General features: G+C 39.7%; 1 protein-coding gene and 1 long non-coding RNA gene across 3 annotated transcripts in view; one reads left to right on the top strand and one right to left on the bottom strand.

Moving 5' to 3' along the window:
• Positions 1-1,774: 1,774 nt before the first annotated feature.
• On the top strand, positions 1,775-16,776 carry LOC143672588 (uncharacterized). The gene is made up of 3 exons (XR_013169908.1): positions 1,775-7,918; positions 8,954-9,115; positions 16,223-16,776. It is a non-coding gene; the product is annotated as an uncharacterized LOC143672588 (long non-coding RNA).
• The window catches only part of LOC143672587 (claudin-34-like), a 44,949-nt gene continuing 25,806 nt past the window's right edge, over positions 5,110-24,252 (bottom strand). The window contains exons 3-4 of one of the 2 annotated variants that reach the window (XR_013169907.1): positions 8,053-8,189; positions 5,110-6,177 (exon numbers count right to left, since the gene is read on the bottom strand). Coding sequence is in view for 1 of the 2 variants with exons in the window: in XM_077147180.1 (XP_077003295.1) it covers positions 22,241-22,946 (706 nt within the window). In the remaining variant the exon portion in view is untranslated. Of the gene's footprint in view, positions 6,178-8,052; positions 8,190-16,997; positions 22,947-24,252 lie in introns of those variants that run through there. The other variant, XM_077147180.1, reaches the window with a different exon arrangement.

Here is a 24,252-nt window from a genome sequence, read left to right as displayed (position 1 = left end):
CAAGCAGTGTGGACAACCAAAGCTATAGGTTGAGCCCCCAGTCTTGGGGTTTGTTCATATGAAACTTAACCCCAAAAAGGATAGGTCAAGTCTACTTAAAATTTAGGCCTAAGAGTCACCCCCAAGAGAGCCTCTTTTATTGCTCAGACGTGGCCTCTCTCTCCAGCCAACATGACGAGCAGTCTCACCACCCTCTCCCTCTCTATGTGGGACATGATTCCCAGGGGTGTGGACCTTCCTGGCAACTTGGGACAGAGATCCTGAAATGAGGGATTGAGAAAACCTTCTTGACCAAAAGGGGGAAGAGGGAAATGATACAAAATGTCAATGGCTGAGAGATTCCAGAGTTGAGAGGTTATGCTGGAGGCTATTCTTATGAATCAAGTAGACATCATCTTGTTATTCAAGACACAGTGGAGAGGCTGGAGGGAACTGCCTGAAAATGTAGAGCTGTGTTGCAGTACCCATGTTTCTTGAGGATGATTGAATAATGATATAGCTGTCACAATGTGGCTGTGTGACTGTGAAAACCTTGTGTCTGATGCTCTTTTTATCTACCTTGTCAACAAAGGAGTAGAACATAGGGAATAAAAATAAATAATAGGGGGAACAAATGTTAAAATAAATTTAGTTTGAAATGCTAGTAATCAATGAAAGCAAGGGGTAAGAGTTATGGTAGGTATAATTTTTTTTTCTTTCCTGTGTTCATTTTATTTCTTTTTCTATTGTCTTTTTATTTCTTTTTTCTGAATTAATGCAAATGTCCTAAGAAATGATGAATATGCAACTAAGTGATAATATTGTGAATTACTGATTATATATGTTGATGTTTTATTTGGTTTCTTAATTTTTTAATTAATACATTTTTAAAAATTTTTAAAAATTAGACCTAACAGTCACCCTCTTTTGTTGCTCAGATGTGGCCTCTCTCTCCAGCCAACACGATGAGCAAACTCACCACCCTCCCCCTATCTATGTGGGATCTGACTCCCAGGCTTGTGGACCTTCTTGGCAATATGGAACAGAAACCCTAGAATGAGCTGAGACTCAGCATCAAGGGATTGAGAAAAACTTCTCAACCAAAAGGGGGGAGAGTGAAATGAGACAAAGTGTCAATGGCTGAGAGATTCCAAACAGAGTGGAGAGGTTATCCAGGAGGTTATTCTTACACATTAAGTAGATATCACCCTGTTATCTAAGATGTAATGGAGAGGCTGGAGGGAACTGCCTGAAAATGTAAAGCTGTGTTCCAGTAGCCATGTTTCTTGATGATGATTGTATAATGATATAGCTTTCACAATGTGATTGTGCGATTGTGAAAACCTTGTGTCTGATGCTCCTTTTATCTACCTTGTCAACAGACGAGTAGAGCATATGGAATAAAAATAAATAATAGGGGGAATAAATGTTAAAATAAATTTAGTTTGAAATGCTAGTGGTCAATGAGGGGGAGAGGTAAGGGGTATGGTAGGTATAATTTTTTTTTCTGTTTTTGTTTTATTTTTCTGTTGTGTTTTTATTTCTTTTTCTGAATTGATGCAAATGTTCTAAGAAAGGATCATGATGATGAATATGCAACTATGTGATGATATTGTGAATTACTAATTGTATATGTAGAACGGAATGAGCACATGTTAAGAATGTTTCTGTTTCTTTCTTGTAATATATATATTTTTAATTAATAAAAAATTGGGAAAAAAACACCTCATCTCGGTGCCTTAAAACAATGCCTCTTTATTGGCACCCAGTTCTGTAGGTTAAAAAAACAAACAAACAAACAAAAAACAACTTATGGGATGTAGTGAAGACAGTGTGGAGAAGGAAATTTACAGCCCAGAAAATTTATATTGAAAAAGAAGAAAGAGCTAAAATCAGAGACCTAACTGCATAGTTGGAGGATCCAGAGATATAATCAAAAGGGAGATAAATGAAATAGAAAACCAAAACAGAATCAATAAAACCAAAAATTGGTTCTTTGAAAATATCAATAAAATGTATAAAACTTTAGATAAACTGACAAAGAAAAAAGAGAGAGGATAAAAATAACTATAATCATAAATGAAAAGGGGGGCACAACTAGGAGCCTAATGAAATAAAAGACTAAGAGAATACAATGAATAACTGTATGGCAATAAATTGAATAAACTACATGAAATGATCAAATTCTTAGAAACACAAAAATTATCTACACTGACACAAGAATAGAAGATTTTAACAAATCAATAACTAGTAAAAAGGATGGCTCAATTAAAAAAAAAACTCTCAATAAGGAAAATCCCAGAAACAGGTGACCTCACATAGAATTCTACCAAATATTTCAAGAAGATTTACCTCCCATTCTGCTCAAATCTTTGAAAAAATTGAAGAGTAGGGAACGTTTCCTAATTCAGTCTATGTGATAGTTTCACAGGCAGATTTTACCATGCATTCCAACAAAAATTAATACTAACCCTATGGAAACACTACCCAACTCATTCTATGAAACGAACACCACCCTCATACCAAAGCCAGAAAAGAAACTAACAGAAAAGAAAACAAGAAACCAATATCTCTTATGAGCATGGATGCAAAAATCCTCAATAAGTGCTAGCAAACCTAATACAACAACACATTAAAAGAATTAAACACCAGGGGTGATCACGTAGAATACATCCCTGATATGCAAGGGTGGTTGAACATAAGGAAATAAATTTTATAATTAATTAATATAATATACCACATTAACGGAATGAGGGAAAGAATACATCATCCACTCAATTGATAAAGAAAAGGCATTTGACAAAATCCAGCCTTCCTTCATAAAAACACTTGGAAGACTAGGAACAGAAGGAAACTTCCTCAGCATGATGAAGGGCATATGTGAAAAACTCACAGCTCATATCTTAATGGTGAAAGACAGAAAACTTTTGCGCTAAGATCAGGAGCAAGTTAAAGGTGCTCACTGTCACCGCTGTTATTCATCATCATAATTAGAAATTCCTGCCAGAACCATTAGGCAAGAAAAAGAAAACGTCCCCTAATTGGAAGGGAAGAAGTAAAACTTTCCTTAATTTCTGGTAACATGATACTATCTACAAAAAAAACCCAAAAACCCACACAGCTCCTAAAAACAGGTATTTGCATACCAATTAAAAATGCCAAAAGATGAAAACAACCCATGTCCATCAACAGATGAATGGATAAAAATAAATTTGGATAGTAATAGAATAATAGGCATAAAAAAGAATGAAATTGGACTTATGCAAAAACTATGGATGAATCTGGTGACATCATGTGGAGTGAAATAAGCCAGACACAAAAGGACACAAATGTTGTACAATCTCATAATTCTAGTTATGAAATAGTTAGAATAAGCAAACTCATAGAGTCAAAATCTAGACAAGAGTTTGGGGAAAGAAATGGACAGCTAAGGTTTAAAATACACAGAGTTCTAAATGTTAAAATAAATTTAGATTGAAATGCTAGTGTTCAGTGAAAGGGAGGGGTAAGGGGTATGGTATGTATGAATTTTTTCTGTTGTCTTTTTATTCCTTTTTCTGAATTGATGCAAATGTTCTAAGAAATTATCATGATGAATATGCAACTATGGATATTATGAATTACTGATTATATATGTAGAATGGAATGATCAAAAGTAAAGAGTATTTGCATTTGTTTCCATTTGCTTACTGCTTTATTTTTTTAAAAATTTTAATTAATAAATAAAAAATATATGTATAAGAGTTCTTATTTGGAATGATGAATGTTTTGGTGATGGATGGTGGTGATTATAGCAGAACATTGTGAACGCAATTAATAGCAATGAAATACATATCTTAATGTGGTTAAAAGGGGGGACTGTTAGGTCGTATATATGGTAACCCTGAGTAAAACCATGTCCTCTAATTAATGGTACGACTATAAAAAATATGCTCTTATCAATTGTAACAAATGTACCACAGCAATGCATGGGATTCAATGAACACAAAGACCTGTCATTTGAATGTGAATTCACTGAGCAGGAAACAGAGAGCTGCGGGGTCTCTTAGCATAAGGTGGTCCAATTGCCACCTTCCCCGTCCTCGGCACTTGGTATACAGGGTGCGGCTGGGTCTCAGGTTCTTACAGATCCAGACATGGCCATTGTAGCACCAAGGAATGAAGAGAGCCAATGACAAATGGAAGTGAATTTCTGTTAAGAATTAGCACATTCAATCTAATGCATAGTCAGACCTAAGAAAAGTTCAAAAAATAAAGCAAGGTGACATGACTCGAGAATATTTACACAAATGACAAGTGATTCCAAAAAGGGCCCATCAAAATTTGCATGTGCATATGGCTACTTGGACAGCATTTGCAATACCCCAAAGCAATAATCTAATACCACCATTCTGTACTTTCTTTACATGGCAACAGTGTATGCACACCCAAAAATCCAAACCAAGAGAGTTTGTGGAAGCAGATGTTGGAAATGACAGGACTGTCACTGGAAAAGAGCAGGATTTAAGAAAAAAAAATAATAAAACACCAATACATGGTAAACAGCCATGAAACTGAATGTGCTAGGCAATAGACAGCCTCAAGCAGATTTTGCAGGGATAAAAATTTGAGTTGAAAGGATATAGGGTGTATATTTACATCTGTAAACGTATTTTATCACTTTCAAAAAATCTACATTGCAAAAAAAAATACTGTGGTATATGGGAATCCTGAGTTTATACATGCTTTCTCTATAAAAGCACAACTTCTTTAATAAGAAAAAAAAGATAATGGAACCCCATAATCTATGGCTATCACCTTTTCCTCCCTTCTTTCCCCTTCCCCCATCCCTGAGCCCTAAGTGTCACTAATAAACTTACTTTCTCTTCAGATTCCTCTATTCTGGAATTTCATATGAATGGGTACATATAATTTGTAGAATTTTGTCTAGTTTCTTCCACTTAATGTTTGCGAAGTTCACCCCTGTTATATCAAGTATCACAGCTTTGTTATTTTTTTCTTTAGCCAAATAAACAATTCCACTGCAAGGATACATCACGTTTTGTTATACATTCATCATCGGTGGAAATCTGGGTTGTTTCCACCTTTTAGCTATTAGGAATAATGCTGCTATAAGAATTAGTGCACAAGTTTTTGTATGGACATAAGCTTTTATTTATCTTAGGTACACATATATAGAAGTACAGTTACTGTGTTATATAGTAGCTCACTGTTCAATTACTCAAGGAGCTGAAAACTGTTTTCCAGAGAGACCATACCATCTTACATTCCCTCTGCCTTTGGTTTTTGACCCAGTATATATAGAGGATGTTTGTCTGCAGATTCCAGGAAGTTAAAACTTTCAAAGAGAGGAAAAGAGTTTCAGAATGGAGCTAAGAGAGGAATATAAGCTTCAGAATTCTCTGAGATATCAAATATGCTTTTTTAAAAATATACAGATAATTATTACAATGGTATGTGTAACAGGAAATTTCTTTAAGAAAAATCTTGACAGCCATTTCAAAAACTAAAAGTTCTCAGTCCAGACATTTTACTTTGAAAATTTGGTCACAGTCATAGGCTTCACTTGATTCTTTTTCTGTTTTGCTAAACATTTCTCATAGCCAAACATGGCAGAACTTATTAGTGACAAGGAGGCAGTCGTGATTCCTAGTGGCAACACATAGGAGAGGCGTTTCTTTGTTAGTATTTCTTTATCAATAGGAAAGTCTTGTGGAAAATTAAGGGTAGTTTGGCCAAAAAAGTCCACACTGAAATTCCAGCTCACTGTAGCCACAGTACAACCACAGCTGAGGAAAAGAAAAATGGCAGCCTTGTGGTAATACGCTCGAAGGAAATCTGGGTATTGCTCATCACTGATCCAGCTGACGAAAAAAGCCATTGAGCCAAAAACAAGGGCTATTAACTTCATAAAATTATCCAGCAACATCAGCTCCTGTCCATATGCAACTTCATTAGAAATGACCCAGCTCATGTTGATCTTACTGTATACTGGTAACTCAACCAGAGAACCAGAAAAGTTAAAAAACTGAACATGAAAAGCTTCCCAAAGTCCAATAGACACTACAGGAACAATGCTGCTGTCAAATTCCCACACTCGCCAGGACCTGCTGTTTGCTAGGATCAGGCCAAGAGCCAAAGATACATAACCAAGAGAGAGGCCAATCATTTTCCGGAGTAAGTGCTGCTTCATGTTGACTATAGATGAGGTTGAGGAATTATGAAGTCAAGTCAGGAACACCAAAAAGAAAAAAATGAACAAACATATTGGATGAGTCATGGCTTCAAAAGTGCTAAATTATCTGCATTACTTTTTTGTCTAAGAGTTACACTTAAGGATGCTATATATATACTTACCTTTCATTTAGTGTTCTAAGTGTTTTAGATAAGATTAAAAGAAACCTAGACATCTTTGGCCATGGTGGGAGTATCAATTTGCAAATCAATTTGGGAGTGCAAATTGGCTCTGTTGATCAAAATTTGAGATGTTCACACTTCTCATCGAGCAACTGCAAGCCCAGGAATTAATAACACCAAGCTAGTCCCAGATTTGCAAAAGCATGTGTACAGGGACATTAGCTTCAACAATGTTTACAATGGAGAGAAAAGTGGAAATAACCTAAATGTCTGTAAGTAATGGGATGCTTAAATAAATTATGGCCAAAAGCATCTAGGATTACTGTGGAATATCACATGGCCATTACATAGAATGAGTTCAACTGTCTGAAGAAATATCTGTGCTATAGCCGAAAAGCAAAATGAACATCAATGCATAGAGTATGACCATTTGCATCATAAGGAAAACAGAGTTTTCTTTATATACACAAACATATGCGTATACTTTTTAAAAATCTTAGACAGAAGAACACAAGTCTATGAGACCAATTGCGTGAGGGAGAGATTTTCGTTTTTTATTTGCACAATTTACTATAACTCATACATCTTTTAGGATAAGCATGTATACTTTTCTAACCAAAAACACTAAAATACCACCTTGATGAGCTACAATATGCTCAACACAACAAATCATGACTTTTTTTTCTACCCACCACTTCCTCAAAATTCCAGCTTTAGAGACATTGCTTTCTTAAAATACAAAAACTCCTGATGTGTCTTACATGGAGCAAATATCTTCTCTGAAACAAAATTTAGGTGGTGAACGCACTTAATTGGATCTCTTGCCAGTTCTTATCCTTGAGTATGAGAAGCTGTGATAATTAGGAAATTCTCCTCGGGTTTCCCCTCTGTCATGTGGCCCTGAAGGGAAGGAGATGGCGTCTGTGCAGAGTCACCTGCTGTGCGCATGATGCTGACAACCGCCCAGGTGAGGGAGGGTCAGGGGCTCCAAACTCTATCCTCTGGCTGGGAATCTGGATGCCCCAAAACTGCAGCCACTCTTTCCCAATCTTTTGGGGAATGTGCTTTCTAATCATACAAGATCAGCAGTTTCACTACTTAGGAAGAAACATTCACAAGATCGGCCAGTGTGATCATCTCCCTGTCCGTGACTATCTCCCTGTTCCAAGGGCCTGAGGGGAGGGACCCCAGTGAAAGATTTAGGAGGTGAAAGGGTGAGAAAGAAGAAAGGTAGACTGGGAAATTTAAAGCGGGCAGGTTTATTTCGGCGCTCCCAGGCAGAACTCACCGAATCCAAAATGGACACAAGCCACTCCGCACCTGGGTGGTGCGTTGACAGTGTTTAAACAAACAGGTCAGCGGACGTCAGGAAGGGGAGGTTCTCCGGAAGTCAGGTGTCCGGAAGGGGCGGTTCCGGAAGTCATGTCTTCCGGAAGGGGCGGTTCCGGTACTCGTGTTGGGAGGGGCAACACAGCCTCCGCGGCTCCAGTTGCAGTGCCTTTCCCGGTCCCCCACCGCTCGCCCCCATGTGACACCCAGAGGTTGTAAATTTTGATGGAGAGAGGGGCTCAGGAAGTAACAGGTTACAGCTGCCAGGAAATTGTGTCAGCCAGGGGAAAGTTTGGTGTTGTCTATGTCTGATCAGGGTGTGTGGGGACAGGATTATTCTGAAGTTCACATTTGAAAGACTCCATTTATCTTGCTTTATAATTTTACCTTTGGGCCTTGTGGCAGGACTTAAAATCTTGATGTTTGAGGGACAGCAAATTTGCTTCAGAGCAGAAAGAAATGTTCAATAGAAAGGGGAAGATGCCCAGCCAATATTTAAAGATCCTCAGTGAGAGATGAACCACCTGCAGTAAAAGAAATATTGTTAAATAGAACTTGGGGCTAATAAAGCCAGAAATCCTGATCCCCAAAATTATTTATCACATGCTTATCTTGTGCTTTATGTGGATCAGGCCCTATTCTATGGACTTTACAATGTCAACCCGTTCAGTTCTTAGAATGGTGGCACAGTTATGGTCCTCATTTTACAGATCAGGGAATTGAGCACAGAGAGGTTAAGTAACTTATTCAAGGTCACACAGATATAGATGGCAAGAGTCCTTGCCATGAGATGCAATGTTTCCTGGCTCTCCTAATATTGCCAGGCACTGGGGATACCAGGAAGATGGTGCAGTGACGTGGACTGAATTTACCCCCTGCTCTGTGGGACAAGACAGGGAACAGGGAGGGAAAGACAAGGACTGCAGTAGTTGGGGGTTGAGTAGAGAGGTCTTCAGTGATTCTTGGGAGGGGGTGGTTTCGGGGTGGGGAGTGCAAGGTGGGTCGGGTCAGCCATGATGCCCACTGGGGTCGGACAGTGTGGAGAGCTGCAGAGTAGAAGGAGCTGACTGTCCCTCTACTCTGGCCTGTCCGAGTCGCTGTCTGGGGAAACATTCCCAGTGGCTCTGCGGTCAGCAGTGCCTGTAGAGAGCCGCGAGGTGGGACTCTGGGAACCGGGAGCGATCACACTGCTGGGTACCGCGAATAGCCGTCCTGTCCCGCATGGTGTGTGGTGGATTCATCTGGCAGATGAATAGCTATCCCCCCCCCACCCCCACCCCGTTTTCAGCCGTCCACTCTCCTGTCCCACATCAGGACCAGCGGTCCTGCAGCCGCTGGCCTGGAGCAGCCTCCTTGCTATGCCCGCTATCTTCCCACCCTCGACGGCAGTCAGGAGCAGCAGGCCTGAAAGGAAGCGGTGCCTCGGAGTGCTCCCTGCTGGTGAGAAGTGGTAAGTGCAGGTCGGGAAACTTCTCTGCCTCGATGCTGTTTATCTTTCTCTATTTTTTCCACTTTTTAAAATATTTTCTCTAAATATTTTATTGTTATTACTATTATGTCTATATATTTCAATATTTTTATTTTATTTTTTAAAATTTTATGTTTTTTTCAAATTATTTCCTCTCCCTTCTGTGGGCACCAGTCTGAGTTCATTCCAAAATATATCTTGTGGTGTCTCCTTCTGACTTTGGGGCCTAACTGCTGTCAAGGTGTGTTTAAATTTGTTTTTCATATTTCTGTTTTATATTTTTGAGGGTAGTGAATGGGGCAGAAAGTGAGCCCAGGTCTTCCACGTGAATGATAGGCATTCTGCTGTTGAAACACCCATACACTGCTGTCTGGCTTGTAATAGACACTCCGGTAGAATTCTACCCCCTATACGAAAACTGAGACTTGGTTTGACATACCAAGTGCAAAAGGAAACCTTAAACATTTACTTGGTTTATTTTTACTTCATTTTTTACTAGTTTCCTGCTGTTTCTACTGAAATCCCACTGAGTTTATGATATGGCCTAGACCAATGGGTGTGTGTGTGTGTTTATAAGCTTCCCTTGAGAGGATAAATGATGAAGAAAACTACTCAACGAAGTTTTTCTTGGAACGAAACGCTTAAATTCCCTGCTTTTGTGTACACTTTTTTTTTTAACTTTTTTATTAGGTAGTATAACATATACACAAAGCAAAGAAATTTTTTAAAAAGTAATAGTTTTCAAAGCACTCTTCAACAAATAGTTGTTAGACAGATTCCAGAGTCTGTCATGGTCTACCGTACAGTCCTCTCAGATTTTTCGTTCTAGCTGCTCCAGAATATAGGAAGCTAGAGGGCTTAAATATTGTGTGAACTTTTTATAGGGGTCAGCTTGGTAGATGTGTCCTTCCCACCATGGGCAGTATTGCTACCTGCAGAGAAATGACACCTTGGCCTCTTGTTTGCAAGCCTTTCTCATATCAGTCCTAGGTTAGCCCTATCCAGCCATGTAGGGTGTTCGTTTGAATGTGCTGCAACAGTGGGCATAGTAGTATTCAGAGGACATGAAAGGTATTCCAAGTGAATTTTGAATTATTGCCATGAATAGGCTAGTAGTTAGAAAGTAGGCTTTTAGAGAAAGATACCCAAGGATGAAAGGTTTCTGGTTTTTTGTTTGTTTGTTTTTGTTCTTCTTTTTTTAACTATTTGCTGTAGATGATGAAAAGGTAGGGTTTATACTCTTTACATCTACTCTTCTTCCACATAATTGTATCCAGAATTCTTCTTTTCCATTCTCCTACCCACCTCCCCACTGTTAAAACAAAAACAAGGACTTCCAGGAAGATGGCTGAATAGACTAGCTCAAGATTAGCCCTGTTCCACAGAAAAGCTAGAGAAGGGACAGGAGGGTGACTGAGGCAGCAATTCGGGAGTGCGGCGGACCTGGGAGAGCCTTCTGCACCACATGTGGCAGCCCTGGTTGCAGAGGCCGAGGAACTGAAAGGCAGAAAGCTGGAGCCTAGCATGGAGGTGCAGAGTGGCAGAGCCTGCAGGAGTGCATGGATGGGAGCACAGGACTAAGCAGTAAGCCAGGCCACGTTCCTTGGGCGCACTACCCTCACTGGTGTGCCTTATAAAAGACATAAATATGCAAATCAAAGAAGCCCAACGAACTCCAAATAGGCCTACCCCAAGACACATATTAATCAGTCTGTCAATTCTCTTCAGACTGAGAATGAGAAAATCCTGAAAGTAGCAAGAGAAAACGGTTTACTATATACAAGGGAAACTACACAAGACTGAGTTTGGACTACTTAATAGGCACTGTGGAGGTAAGAAGGCAGTGGAATGAGATATTTAAGATCCCAAAAGAGAAAGGCTTCCAGTCAAGAATTCTGTGCCCAGCCAAGCTATCCTTCAAAACTGAGGGAGAAATTAAAATTTTCATACACAAACAAAGGCAAGAGAATGTGTCAACAAGAACTGGAACTACAAGAGATACTAAATGGCTTTCTGGTGGCTAAAAAAAAAAAAGACAGGAGAGGGAGTTCCAGAGGAGGGCACAAAGTTGAAGAGCACCAGTAAGGGTAACCAAAAGTTTAAAAAAGAAAGAGGGAAAAGAATATATAGATCTGAGAAATAAACCCCAGAAGATAAGATGGTGGATTCAAGAAATGCCTTTATAGTAACAACTTTGAATGTTAGTAGACTAAACTTACCAATTAAACAGAACAGATCAGCAGAGTAATAATCCAGCTATATGCTGCTTACAAGAGATTCATCTTAGACACTAGGATACAAATAGATTAAAGTGAAAGTACCAGCCAAGAATTATGTATCCAGAAAAATTTTCCTTCATAACTGAGGGGGCAAATTAAAACATTTTCAGACAAATAATCACAGAGAGAATTTGTAACCAAGAGATAGGCTTTGTAAGACATATTATAGGGAGCACTACAGACAGATAGGAAAAAGCAGGAGAGAGAGGTCTGCAGAACAGTGTAGAAATGAAGACTATCAGTAAAAGTAAAAAGAGAAAAAAAATAGGTATGACATATAAAATCCAAAGACAAAATGTTAGAAGAATGTTCTGCCTTTACAGAAATAACATTAAATGTTAATGGATTAAACTCCACAATCAAAGACATAGACTGGCAGAATGGATTGAAAAACAGGAGCTATCTATATGCTGTCACAGAAGACTCACTTTAGACCCAAGTACAAAAATAGGTTGAAAGTGAAAGGTGGGGAAAAGATACTTCATGCAAACACCAATCAGAAAAGAGCAAGAGTAGCTATACTGATATCTGAAAAATAGCCTTCAAATGTAAAACAATTAAAAGAGACAAAGAAGGACACTATGCATTAATAAAAGGAACAATTCAACAAGAAGACATAACAGTCACAGATGTTATACACTGAGCCAGAATGCTTCCAAAGTACATGAGACAAACACCACTGAAGGGAGAAATAGACACTTCTGCCATAATAGCTGGAGATTTCAATTCCAGACTCACATTAATAGATAGAATATCTAGATGGAAGATCAGTAAAGAAACAGAGAATTTGAATAATACATAAGTGAACTAGATTTAACAGACATTTACAGAACATTACACCCCGCAACATTAGGAGACACATTTTTTTCAAGTGCTCATAGGATAGACAATATGCTGGTTACAAAGCAAATCTCAGTAAATTTAAAAGGCTTGAAATCATACAAAACACCTTCTTAGATCATAATGGAATGAAGCTGGAAATCAGTAACAGGCAGAAGGCCTAAAAATTTACAAATATATGGAAGCTAAACAACACATGGATTAAGGAAGAAATCAGTAAATATCTCAAGGCAAATGAAAATAAAAACACAACATAAAATACTAATGGGTCACAGCAAAGGCAGTACTAAGAGGGAAATTTATTGCCTTAAATGCCAATATTAAAACAGAAGAAAGGGTAAAAGTCAAGGATTAACTGTTCACTTGGAAGAACAAGAGAAAGAACAGCAAACTAATCCCAAAACAAATAAAAGGAAAGAGATATTGAAGATTAGAGCAGAAATAAATAAAATTGAGAACATGAAAACAATCAAGAAAATCCACAGAACCAGAAATTGGTTCTTTGAGAAAATCAATAAAATTAATAGTCCCTTAGCTAGGCTGACAAAAAAAGAGAGAGGGAGAGAAAAGATGCAAATAAAATAAAAAATGGAAGAGACACATAACCACCAACCCCGCAGTAATAAAGGAGTTAATGAGAGGATACTATGAGCAGGTCTATGCTAATAAACTAGACAACATAGATGAAATGGAAAACTTCCTAGAAAGGCATGGACAACCAATATGACTTGAGAAGAAATAGAGGGTCTCAAAAAACCAATCACAAGTAAAGAGATTGAATAACTCAACAAGAGGCTCCCAAAAAGTCCAGGACCACATGGTTTCACGTGTAAATACTACCAAGCATTCAAAAAAGAGTTAGTACCAATCTTGCTCAAACTCTTCAAAAAAATTGAAGAGGAGAGAAAGCTGCCTAACTCATTCTATGAAACCAGACAAAGATATTACAATAAAAGAAAATTACTGACAAATCTCCCTAATGAATATAGATGGAAAAATTCTCAACAAAATACCTGCAGATCAAATCCAGCAGCAGATTAAAAGAATTATACATCATGACCAAGTGAGATTTATTCCAGGTATGCAAGGCTGGATCAATGTAAGAAAATCAATTCATGAAATACACCATATCAACAAATCAAAGCAGAAAAACCACACTATCATCTCAATTGATGCCAAAAAAGCACTTGAAAAAATTCAGCATCCTCTCTTGATGGAAATACTTCAAAGAAGAGAAAAAGAAGGGAACTTCCTCAGCATGATAAATGAAATATGTTTTAAAAATCTCAGCGAACATCATCCTTGATGGGGAGAAAATAAAAACTTTCCCTCTAAGATCAGGAACAAGACAAGGATGCCCACTGTCACCGTTGTTATTCAACATTGTGTTGGCAGTTCTAGTCAGAGCAATTAGACAAGAAAAAAGAAATAAAATGCATCCAGATTGGAAAGGAAGAAGGAAAACTCTCACTGTTTACAGATAATAGGATGCTATATGTTGAAAATCCCAAAAGATCTATAGCAACAATACAAGAGCTAATAAATGAGTACAGCAAAGTGACAGGGTACAAGATCCATATGCAAAAATCAGTAGTGTTTCTATACACTAGTGCTGAGCAATCTGAGAAGGAAATCAAGAGAAAAATGCCAATTACAGTAGCAACCAAAGGATTAAAATATTTAGGAATAAATTTAACTAAGGATACAAAAGACCCATACACAGAAAGCTACAAGAAATTTCTGAAAAATCATGGAGGATCTTAATAAGTGGAAGGGCATACCGTGTCCATGGACTGGAAGGCTGAATATAGTTAAGATGTCAGTTCTACCAAAACTGATATAAGGATTCAGTGCAATACCAATTAAAATCAAAAAACTTACTTGTGGAAATTGGAAAACCAATAATCAAATTTATTTGGAAGTGCAGGGTGCCCCAAATAGCTAAAAATATCTTGAGAATGAAAAATTAAGTGGGAGGTCTCACACTACCTAATTTTAAAGCATATTATGAAACTACAGTGGTCAAAGCAGCATGGTTGTGGTATAAAGATAGATACACTGACCAATGGAACTGAATAGAGTGTTCAGATATAGACCCTCTCATCTATGGACAATTGATCTTTGATAGGTGATCAAGCCAACCCACCTGGGACAGAGCAGCCTTTTCAGTAATTGGTGCTTGGAGAATTAGAAGTCCATATGCAAAGGAATGAAAGAGGCTCCATCTCTCACACCCTATACAAAAATTAACTCAAAATCAATCAATGACCTAAACATTAGAGCTCTGACTATAAAAGTTTAGAAGAAAATGTAAGGAAATATCTTATAAATCTTGTAATAGGAGGGTTTTCCTACACCTTTCACCCAAAACACGAGCACCAAATAAATAAATAAATAAATAAATAAATAAATAAATAAATAAATGGGAACTCCTCAAAATTAAACACTTTGGTACATCAAAGAGCTTTGTCAAGAAAGTAAAAATACAACCCACACAATGGAAGACCACATATCAGATAAGGGTTTACTGTCCAGAATATATAAAGAGATTCTTCAATTCAACGCACAAAAAACTTACAATCCAATTTAAAAATGGGCAAAAGCCATGAATAGACACTTCTCAGAAGAGGAAATACAAATGGCTACAAGGCACGTGCAAAGATGCTCAACTTCACTGGCTATTAGGGAAATGCAAATCAAAACCACAATGAGATATCATCTCACACCTACTAGAATGTCCATTATCAAAAACAGAAAAGAAAAACAAATACAGGAGACAGCAAGTGCTGGAGACGATGTGGAACCTATAGGCAATTACCCACTGTCGGAGGGAATGTAAAGTGGTACAACTGCTCTGGAAGGCAGTTTGGTGGTTCCTTAGGAAGCAGAGTATAGAATTGCCATATGATCCTGCAATCCCATTACTAGAGAACCTGAGGGAAAGGACACAAATGGACATTTGCACACCAATGTGTACAGCAACAATATTTATGATTGTCAAGAGATGGAAATAGTCCAAATGTTCATCAATGGATGAGTGACTAAACAAGCTGTGGAATATACATAGGGTAGAATATTATGCAGTTGTAAGAAAGAATGAAGACACAAAACATGTAACAATATAGATGAATCTTGAGGATATTATGCTGAGTGAAATTAGCCAGAAACCAAATGAGAAATACTGGATGGTCTCAGTAATATGAACTAACATTAATGAGCAAACTTGGAGAATTGAAGTTAAGAACACATTATCAGGAGATAGAAGTAGGGTAGAAATTGGGCAACTGGTGCAGAAGAAATACAGATTGTGCAACAGGACTGACTGTAAAAATTCAGAAATAGATAGCACAATACTATCTGATTGTAGCACAATAAGGTAAGTACTGCATAAAGCTGAATTTGAGTATGCTGGAGGGAGAAGAGCTGGGAGCACATATGAAACCAAAAGGAAAGATAGAGGATAAAGACTGAGATGGTAATTTAGGAATGCCTAGAGTGGACAGTGATGGTGATTAAATGTGCAAATAAAAAAAATGTTTGCCTGAGGGAAAACAAATGAATGTCAATACCGCAGGGTGTTGAAAATAGACAGTATATGGGAAAAAGTACAATGAATGTAAGCTAGAGTCTATAATCAACAGTAACACTGTAATATGCTTCCACTGAATGTAGCAAAGGTATTGTGCCAAGACTAAATGATAGCTGGCAGGGGGCATGGGGAAGGGCTATGGATTCTTTGTGGAAGAAAAAAAAGTGTCTTCAGATAGATTTTGGTGGCAAAGGCATGTTTATGCACTTAAGTTGGATTACATCATGTGTGGATAAAACTTTTTTTTAATTTTTTATTGTCACATATAACATACAAAAAATGCAATAAATTTCCATGTACATTTTAACAAGTAGTTACAGAACAGATTTTAAAGTTTGGTTTGGGTTACAGTTACATGATTTTTTATTTTTTTTCTTCTAGCTGCTCCGAGATACTGGAGACCAAAAGAAATATGAATTTAATGATTCAGCAGTCATGCTCATTTGATAAATCCTATCTTCTCTGTATACTCCTCCTTCTCTTTAAATGGGATGTATGCAAAAAAGCTATAAGTACATCGCAGCCATTAGTTGTAGAACAGATTTCAGAGTTTGGTATGGGTTAGAATTCCACAATTTTAAGTTTTTATTTCTAGTTGTTCCAAGGTACGGAAGGCTAAAAGAAATATCCGTAGAATGATTCAGCACCATTCTCATGTGTCAAACCCTACCTTCTCTGTATAACTCCACCATCACCTTTGATCTTTCTTCCACTCTTTAGGGGTATTTGGGTTATTCCCACTCTAACTTTTACATGTTGGAAGGGGCTGTGAATAATATGGGATGGGGGATGGAGCAAGATGTTCTGGAAAGGCTGAATAAAACTGTTTAAAATGGGGAAAACGGGGGGGGGGGCGGTGGAACTTGGTTTTTTTGGAGTACATAACAGTTTCAAACCAGCACAGCACCCTTGTCAAAAATCAGTTGGGGGCGGGCCGCGGTGGCTCAGCGGGCAGGAGTGCTTGCCTGCCGTGCCGGAGGACCCCGGTTCGATTCCCGGCCCCAGCCCATGTAGAAAACAAACGAACAAACAAGATATGATAGAACAAGAAGATGTTTAAAGATGTTTCCCTTTCTTCCTTCCTTCCTTCCATCCTTCCTTCCTTCTCTGTCTTTCCTTCCCTTCCTCCCTAAAAAAAAAAAAAAAAAAAAAAAATCAGTTGGCCATAAATTTTAGGGTTGATTTCTGAGCTCTCAGTTGGATTCCATTGGTCTATATGTATATCCATTTTCCAGTACCATACAGTTATGATTACTAAGACTGTATAAATAAGTTTTAAGATTGGTAAATGTGAGTTCACCAACTACATTCCTCTTTTTCAAGATGGCTTTGATTAGTCAGGGCTGCTTACCCTTCCATATGAACTTGATGATTGGTTTTCCATTTCTGCAAAGTAGGCTGTTAGAATTTTAATTGGGATTTCACTGAATCTGTAAGTCACCTTGGGTACAATTGGCATCTGTGCCAGTTTGAATCTGTTGTGTATCCCAGAAAAGCAATGTTCTTTAATCCTCAGTCAGTATTGCTACGTAGAATCTTTTTGATTGTTACCAAGGACATGTGACCTGCCAAATTGTGGGTGGTAACCTTTGATTAGATTGTTTCCATGGAGATGTGTCTCTGCCCATTCAAGGTGGGGTTGCTTACTGGAGTTTTTAAAGACGGAACCGTTTTGAAAAAGCTTCAGAGCCACCAAAACCAACAGAGTCCACACAGCCAGAGACCTTTGGATAGAAGGAAAACACTGGCCTTATGAAGTGAGGAGACAAAGCTAGCAGATGTCACCATGCGCCCCCGCAGCTGAGAGAGAAATCCCAAACTTCATCGACCCATTCTTTGGAGTTAAGATATCTTTCCCTTGATGGTTTCATTTGGACATTTTCATGGCCTTGGAGTTGTAAGCTTGCAACTTAATAAATTTCCTTTTTAAAAGCAGTTCAATTTCTGGTATATCACATTCTAGCAGCTTGCAAAATAGAACAGATTTTGATACAGGAGACATGGGTTACTGAGGTCTGCAAATACCAAACATGTTGGAATGGCTTTTTAAATGGATACGGGGAAGATTCTGGAAGAGTTGTGAGAAGCTTGATAAAGAAGGCTTAGAATACTTTGAAGAGATTGTTGGTAGAAACGTGGACTCTAAGCCCTTAGACAGAAATGATCCATGTGGATTGGCAACTTGGAAGGAAGGTGATCCTTGTTTTAAAGTGGCAAAGAATCTGGCAAAATAGACTGGCTTTGGATGGGAGGCAGATTTTAAAACTATGAACTTGGATATTTAGCAGAAGAGATTTCCAAATTAAATGTGGAAAGTGCAGCCTGGTTTCTCTTTGTAGCTTGTGGTAAAATGTGATAGGAAAGAGAAAAGCTGAGAACTGAACTCTTAGGTAAAAAAGAAACCAGAAATTGATGGTCTGGAAAATTCTGGGTTTCCAGAAGGGGAGAACCCAGAGAATACCGAGGATTCATCTTTTCCTCCCTCCTCCTAAGCCCTTGGCAGCCATTGATCTTTTTACTCTCTGTATAATTTTGCTTCTTCTAAAATATTTGCTCGTAATCATACAGTATATAGCCTTTTCAAAATGGCTTCTTTTACTAAGCAATATGCGTTTGAGGTTCCTCTTTGCCTCTTTGTGGCTGGATCACTTCTTTTCATTGTTGAATGCCCCATTATATGGATGTATCACAGTTTGTTTATCCTTCAGAAAGACAAATCAGAATCAGGTTTCCGCATTCCACTATTTTATTCAAAACACCAAAAGTTTTGCTTCTGCAAGGAAGCTAAATCACTTGCTAAAATGGAAGCAGCTTCAAGCTTCTACAGATGAGAAATGATTTTTATAGACGTAAAAAGGAACTTAGCTTGTCTCATTGATTGGGCAAAGGTTATGTTATGGGGCAGGTTTAGGGCAAGTGGGCTTTATTATGTATTGGGGTAAATGTAATGAACTTGGAGTTTGATTAGATATTTGGGCCAAAGCCTTGGTGGGAATTTCCAACCTCAAAAGATAGCAAGAGAAAACTCAAAAGGGAGTTCAAAGAGGAAGTAGGGCACAGGTTTTGTGTCTCTGAGGGGTCCTCAGGTCCTTATATAGTTTTATCAATCTATTCACTTATTGAAAGACACCTTGGCTGCTTCCAGTTTTTAGTAGTTATGAATAAGTCTACTATAAACATTTGTATGCAGGTTTTTGTGCGGACATAAATTTTCAGCTCTTTTGCATCAGTACCCAGAGCATGATTGTTGAATTTTATGTGAAGACTGGGCTAGCTTTCTAAGAAATGGCTACACTGTCTATCAGAGTGGTTCTATCATTCTGTGTTCCCATCCATAACTCTTTTACAAAGCCTCTATTTGTAAGGTTAGCCTTAATAGGCCTGCTAGAAGGAAAGATTTCACTGGGGAAATGTAGTGTTTGCCTAGGGAACAATTTTACAAGTCATTCTCATAGCTGCATCAAGAATACATGGGAGTCATTCCAAGACCAGACCTAAGGTCCTTTCAAAGATACGGGAAAGAAGTCAGGAACTATTGAACTAAATATGAAAGGGTGAGTTTGCCTCCTAGCTCCCAGTGCTTGTGTGCTGAAGATATTATGCAAATTAAAATGGACAGGATATTCACCAAAGACCACTACCAAGATTTTACAAAATCCCCATCAGAGAGGAAGAATCTATTGCCCACACATCTGTTTAATATTCTCTGGAGCGCACTCAGTCTACTTGGGTCCAATAGGCAGCATTTATGGTCCATACATTAATTGACAGACGTACTATATGTCACAGTATGGAGAAATTTCCAAGCATTTTGTTCTTAAAGACTGAAGTATTATTTAAGGAAGACATTCCATTGATTTCTGTCCAGTGTACTTTGGTCTGTGGAATTCGAAGATTAAAGAAGTCTAATTTTTTTTTTGGTGGGGGGAGTACATGGTCTGGGAAAATTTGTCCAATTTTAACCTACTAATGCCGTACTTACTCAGCCATTTATTTTTTATTGAGGCCTTTGGAATGTCAAAAATGCTGTGAGCAATCTAGCCACATAACATGAAGATTATGAGAAGGAGTTTCTAGGAAGTACATGAAAGAATGAATCAATTTTTGGAAATCATTACTTTTTTTAAAAGTGAAACACATGAGTAGGCCTCAAGAAGGTTGCAAATGTATGCAAAATTGTGTGTGTCTGTGTACTATTCTGGGAGAGCTTCCATAAGGTTAAGAACTGTGGCTATAAGAGACATTTAGATGCAGAGCAAATAAACATGCTTTAATTTCTATATCTCTCCCTAACAATTGATGAATGTGGTTGTCAGCTGTACCCAGTGATGTGCTACCGTTTTGCTTTTTAGGAAACTCATTTTCTAGAAGAGAAACTTTGTTGATAAAGTAAAGAACTGTTTGCAGTAAACAATATACATTGATTATCTTGAATAAAGGATTTTTAAACCTGAGAAAAAGACAAATGGAGACCTGTCAAAGGGTATGTGTATAACAGTGGTTCTAAGGACAAAGATAAAGACAATTTGATAATAAAAGGAATAACAGGTGCAGTGGAATGAAACACTTTGAATACATAGAAACTGTTATGTTACTGTTATTGTTAGAGACATTTCTGAGCCAGTTAGGGAAATCCGAACATGGGTTAAGGATCTGACTCTATTAAGAAATCATTGTTAATCTTTTTTGGTGTGATAAATGACGTGTGATTACTTTTAAAAAGAAAATATTATTTCTTATCTTTTAGAAATACATATTGAAGTACTTCTGGATAAAGTGATATGTTGACAGGGACTGGTTTCAAAATAATCCAAGGTTGGCTTGGGGGGTCAAGTGAAGGTAGAGTTGAAACCAGATTGGTTACATATTGATAATTATCGGGGCTGAATAACAAGTCTAGGTGGGCTCATTATAATAGTCTCTCTACTTCTGAATGCATGGAAGAAAATCCCATGTGTTCAAACTCCAGAATTGAGTCCATGTTTCAAAACAGAAAAGAGAAAAGAAAATAGCAAAATCAATAAACGATGCAACAGTCACCACCGCAGTGTAAGGAGGCCACTCCCTCCTTACTCAGGAACTTATTAATTAGAGGGAAAGAACAAAGCATTTACCCCAGATTATTTTTAAATGAACTGAATTTAAGGGTAACCTAACAGCCATAGCAATGAGGAAAAGTTATTTTTAACGGAAGCATCCCAGCCAATAAATCTGGCAGGAACATGTGAGTTAGAAAGTCATCCTTTCCAATCATTAATGAAATAACTGATTCAAACCAGGACCATCAATAGATAAAACCATTAGGAGGATGTTTGATGAGAAAATTTAAAATAGGCATCAGGTCTTCACCTGGAGAATCTATCAAGCAACCTTCGCGTCCCGAAATGGGGGGAGATCATCATGTGCCTCCTGGTACAGTGCAGTCCATCTGAGGTAGCTGGTAGCCCCTATGTAATCCCGGTCCCTGAAAAGCTGAGCCCAAATCTAATCAAGAGACAACAAGTTAAATGACATTAGGAGGCAAATGGACCTCCTGATTGTGGGGAATTCTACAGGACAATTGGCCTGGTTTCCTCGGGAAATAAAGGGAAGAAGGAAGAAGGAAAAGGAGGAGGAGAAGAAGAGGAAGAGGAGGGGAAGGTGGGGGTTGGAGAGTGAAGGAGACTGCATTAGATTAAAACTGAAGAGAAAAAGTAGGCAGCAAATGTGGAGCAAATAAACTGTACAACTATTTTTGAGGCACTAAACATTTCTGATTGGGTATTTCATAATAACAAGGAATAATTGTTAAAAATGTGTTTAGGTGGTATGTGATCAGGTAAGGAAATGTGCATATTTTTTAGAGAAGGACACTGAAATATGTGGGGATGAAGGGACATGATGTCTGGGCTTTACCTTGAAATACTTTGGAGAAAAAAAACCAGACGAAGTAGAAAGACAGGAGAGAGGCAGCTAATGTGGCGGGCTCGTGCTGACTGCTGCGGGTGCAGACAGCTGCATGCAGAGGCCTCACCCTATTCTCTCTACTTGTATGTGTTTTGGAGAATTTCTTTTCATGCCATAGGAATTCAGGCCAATCACTGGCTAGCAGAAGCTTAAGAGGGAGGTTAACATGTTCCCAGACTCTCATGTCCACACACTAGATTTAGAGTATTGATGATTTATTTTAGCTAAGAAGAATGGAAATCCAGACCCCGTCCAAGTGACTGGCAGCTAGGCAAGATTTTATTTTTAACAGGTTTCTTCATTCAACCAGTCAAACCACCAACCCAGTTTAGACACAGAAGATACCGGGGGGGGGGGGGGCAACAGTTTCTGCCCCAGTGACGTCTAATCAAGTCCTGAGACCCTGGCAATGCCTGGCCGTGGGTCCTGGTGCTGCTGCCGGCCGCCTCCGGCTCACGGTGGGTGGGGAGAGCCCATGTCATCGGGGAGCTCCCGCCGCGGGAACTCGGGGTGCACTCGGTTCTGGGAGGAAGAGTTGTACGAGAGGAAGGTAAAGCCGCTGACCAGCAGCAGCAGGGCGCCCAGGGACGCCACGACGCTCGCCCTCCCGACTTCCTGGGTGTCCGGCTTGAAGGGCAGTTGGAAAGATGGGGGGAAGGAGATGCCCTCTTCCCGCATCACCGTGAAGTAGTTCACGCCCACTGTGCCGCAGACACACAGGCCGGCTGTGATGTGCAGGGCTCCCGTGACCAGGAACGGAAGGGAGGTGGCCTCCCTGCGCCGGAGCCCGACGTATGCGGTCCGGAGCGCGACGACGGCGCTGACTTGGCCCAGGAGGCCCAGGAGGATGGCGGTCAGCAGGAGGCCGTGGGCCCCGCGGAGGCGCGGCGGCAGGGAGGCGCCGTAGGAGGCGTAGCCGTAGCAGAGCGGGTCCTTGCAGAAGTGGTTGGCGTGGTGGTACACGCACGTCCTCCCCATGCCCACGCACACCAGGCCGGACTGGTAGGGCGGGTTGGAGCCGAGGTGCCACACGCACCAGGCCGCCAGGTCCATGGAGATGACGGACAGGACCCAGCCCACGGTGCCAGCAGCCAGGCCGGCCACTTGGTGGTGGACGCTGCTGAGGGCTAAGAGCAGGGTGGTCGTGTGCTCCGAGGAACTGCAAAGAAATACGGGGCGTGGTGAGGGGGCCTCGGCCTGGGGTCGTGCCCCCCCTCCATCCCCGCCCCTCCCCGGGGACCAGCAGCACCCAGGAGGGACGTGCTCCCCTCCGGACAGAGACGCATGGGCCTTGGTGCTGCTGCAGGGAGTTCAGGCTGCGCACACGCTGTGAAGGGCCGTTCCGGGGTCCTGATCGCAAGTCTCACAATGCACAGACCTTTCAAACAGGCAGTTCTGCTTCAGGCGTGCTCTAGTTTGCTAGCTGCTAGAATGCAGTATCCCAGAAACAGAGGGGCTTTTAAAAAGGGGAATTTAATAAGTTGCTCGTTTATAGTTTCTAAGGCCGAGAAAATGTCCCAATTAAAACAAGTCTATAGAAATGTCCAATCAAAGGCATCCAGGGACAGATACTGCAGTTCAAGAAGGCCAGTGAAGTTCAGGGTTTCTCTCTCGAGTGAGAAGGCACATGGCGAGCACAGTCAGAGCTTCTCTCTCAGCTGGAAAGGCACATGGCGAACACGGTCAGGGTTCCTCTCTCATCAGGAAGGGCATGTGGCCAACACAGTCAGGGCTTCTCTCGCATCAGGAAGGGCACATGGCCAACACGGTCAGGGCTTCTCTCTCATCAGGAAGGGCACGTGGCGAACACGGCGTCATCTGCTAGCTTTCTCTCCTGGCTTCCGGTTTCATGAAGCTCCCTGCGAGGCGTTTTCCTTCTTCATCTCCAAAGGTCACTGGCTCGTAGACTCTCTGCTTCCTGGTGCTGCAGCATTCTCTGCCTTTCAAACCAGCACAAGGTGTGTGTCCAAAGATATAATTAACATTGACGAAACCATTTGACCATGAAAATGTGCACTGTTTGTAAGATTGGAAACTGGGAAGCAACTTCAAAACCTGCAAGAAAGGCTGGGTGAAATGATTTATACTGATCCATGCAATGGGGCTACGCAGCAATGCTGCAAGTATAAATGCAATTCTAAATGTGTCAACAGTTTGTGTTTGGTTCTTTTCGCTTAGTGTAACACTTTCCAGGTTCATCTAGTTGCAGCAGGTAGGGGTAGTTTGTTCCTTTTTAAAAAATTCATTTCTATTGAGATATATTCACTGTCATGGTTAGGGACCTGTGTCAACTTGGCCAAGTTATGGTACCTGTTCATCTGATTGGGCAAGCGCTGGCCTGTTTGTTGCAATGAGGACATTTCATAGGATTAGCTCATGATCACGTCAGCTACATCCACAGCTGATTCCATTTGTAATCAGCCAAAGGGGAGTGTCTTCTGCAATTAGTGATGCTAAATCCAATC

The sequence above is a fragment of the Tamandua tetradactyla genome, chromosome Y, assembly GCF_023851605.1.
Source record: "Tamandua tetradactyla isolate mTamTet1 chromosome Y, mTamTet1.pri, whole genome shotgun sequence".
In the NCBI taxonomy this organism is placed as follows: Eukaryota; Metazoa; Chordata; class Mammalia; order Pilosa; family Myrmecophagidae; genus Tamandua; species Tamandua tetradactyla.
The sequence above is the reverse complement of the archived record's forward strand: the minus strand, read 5'-3'. Positions and strand labels throughout refer to the sequence as shown.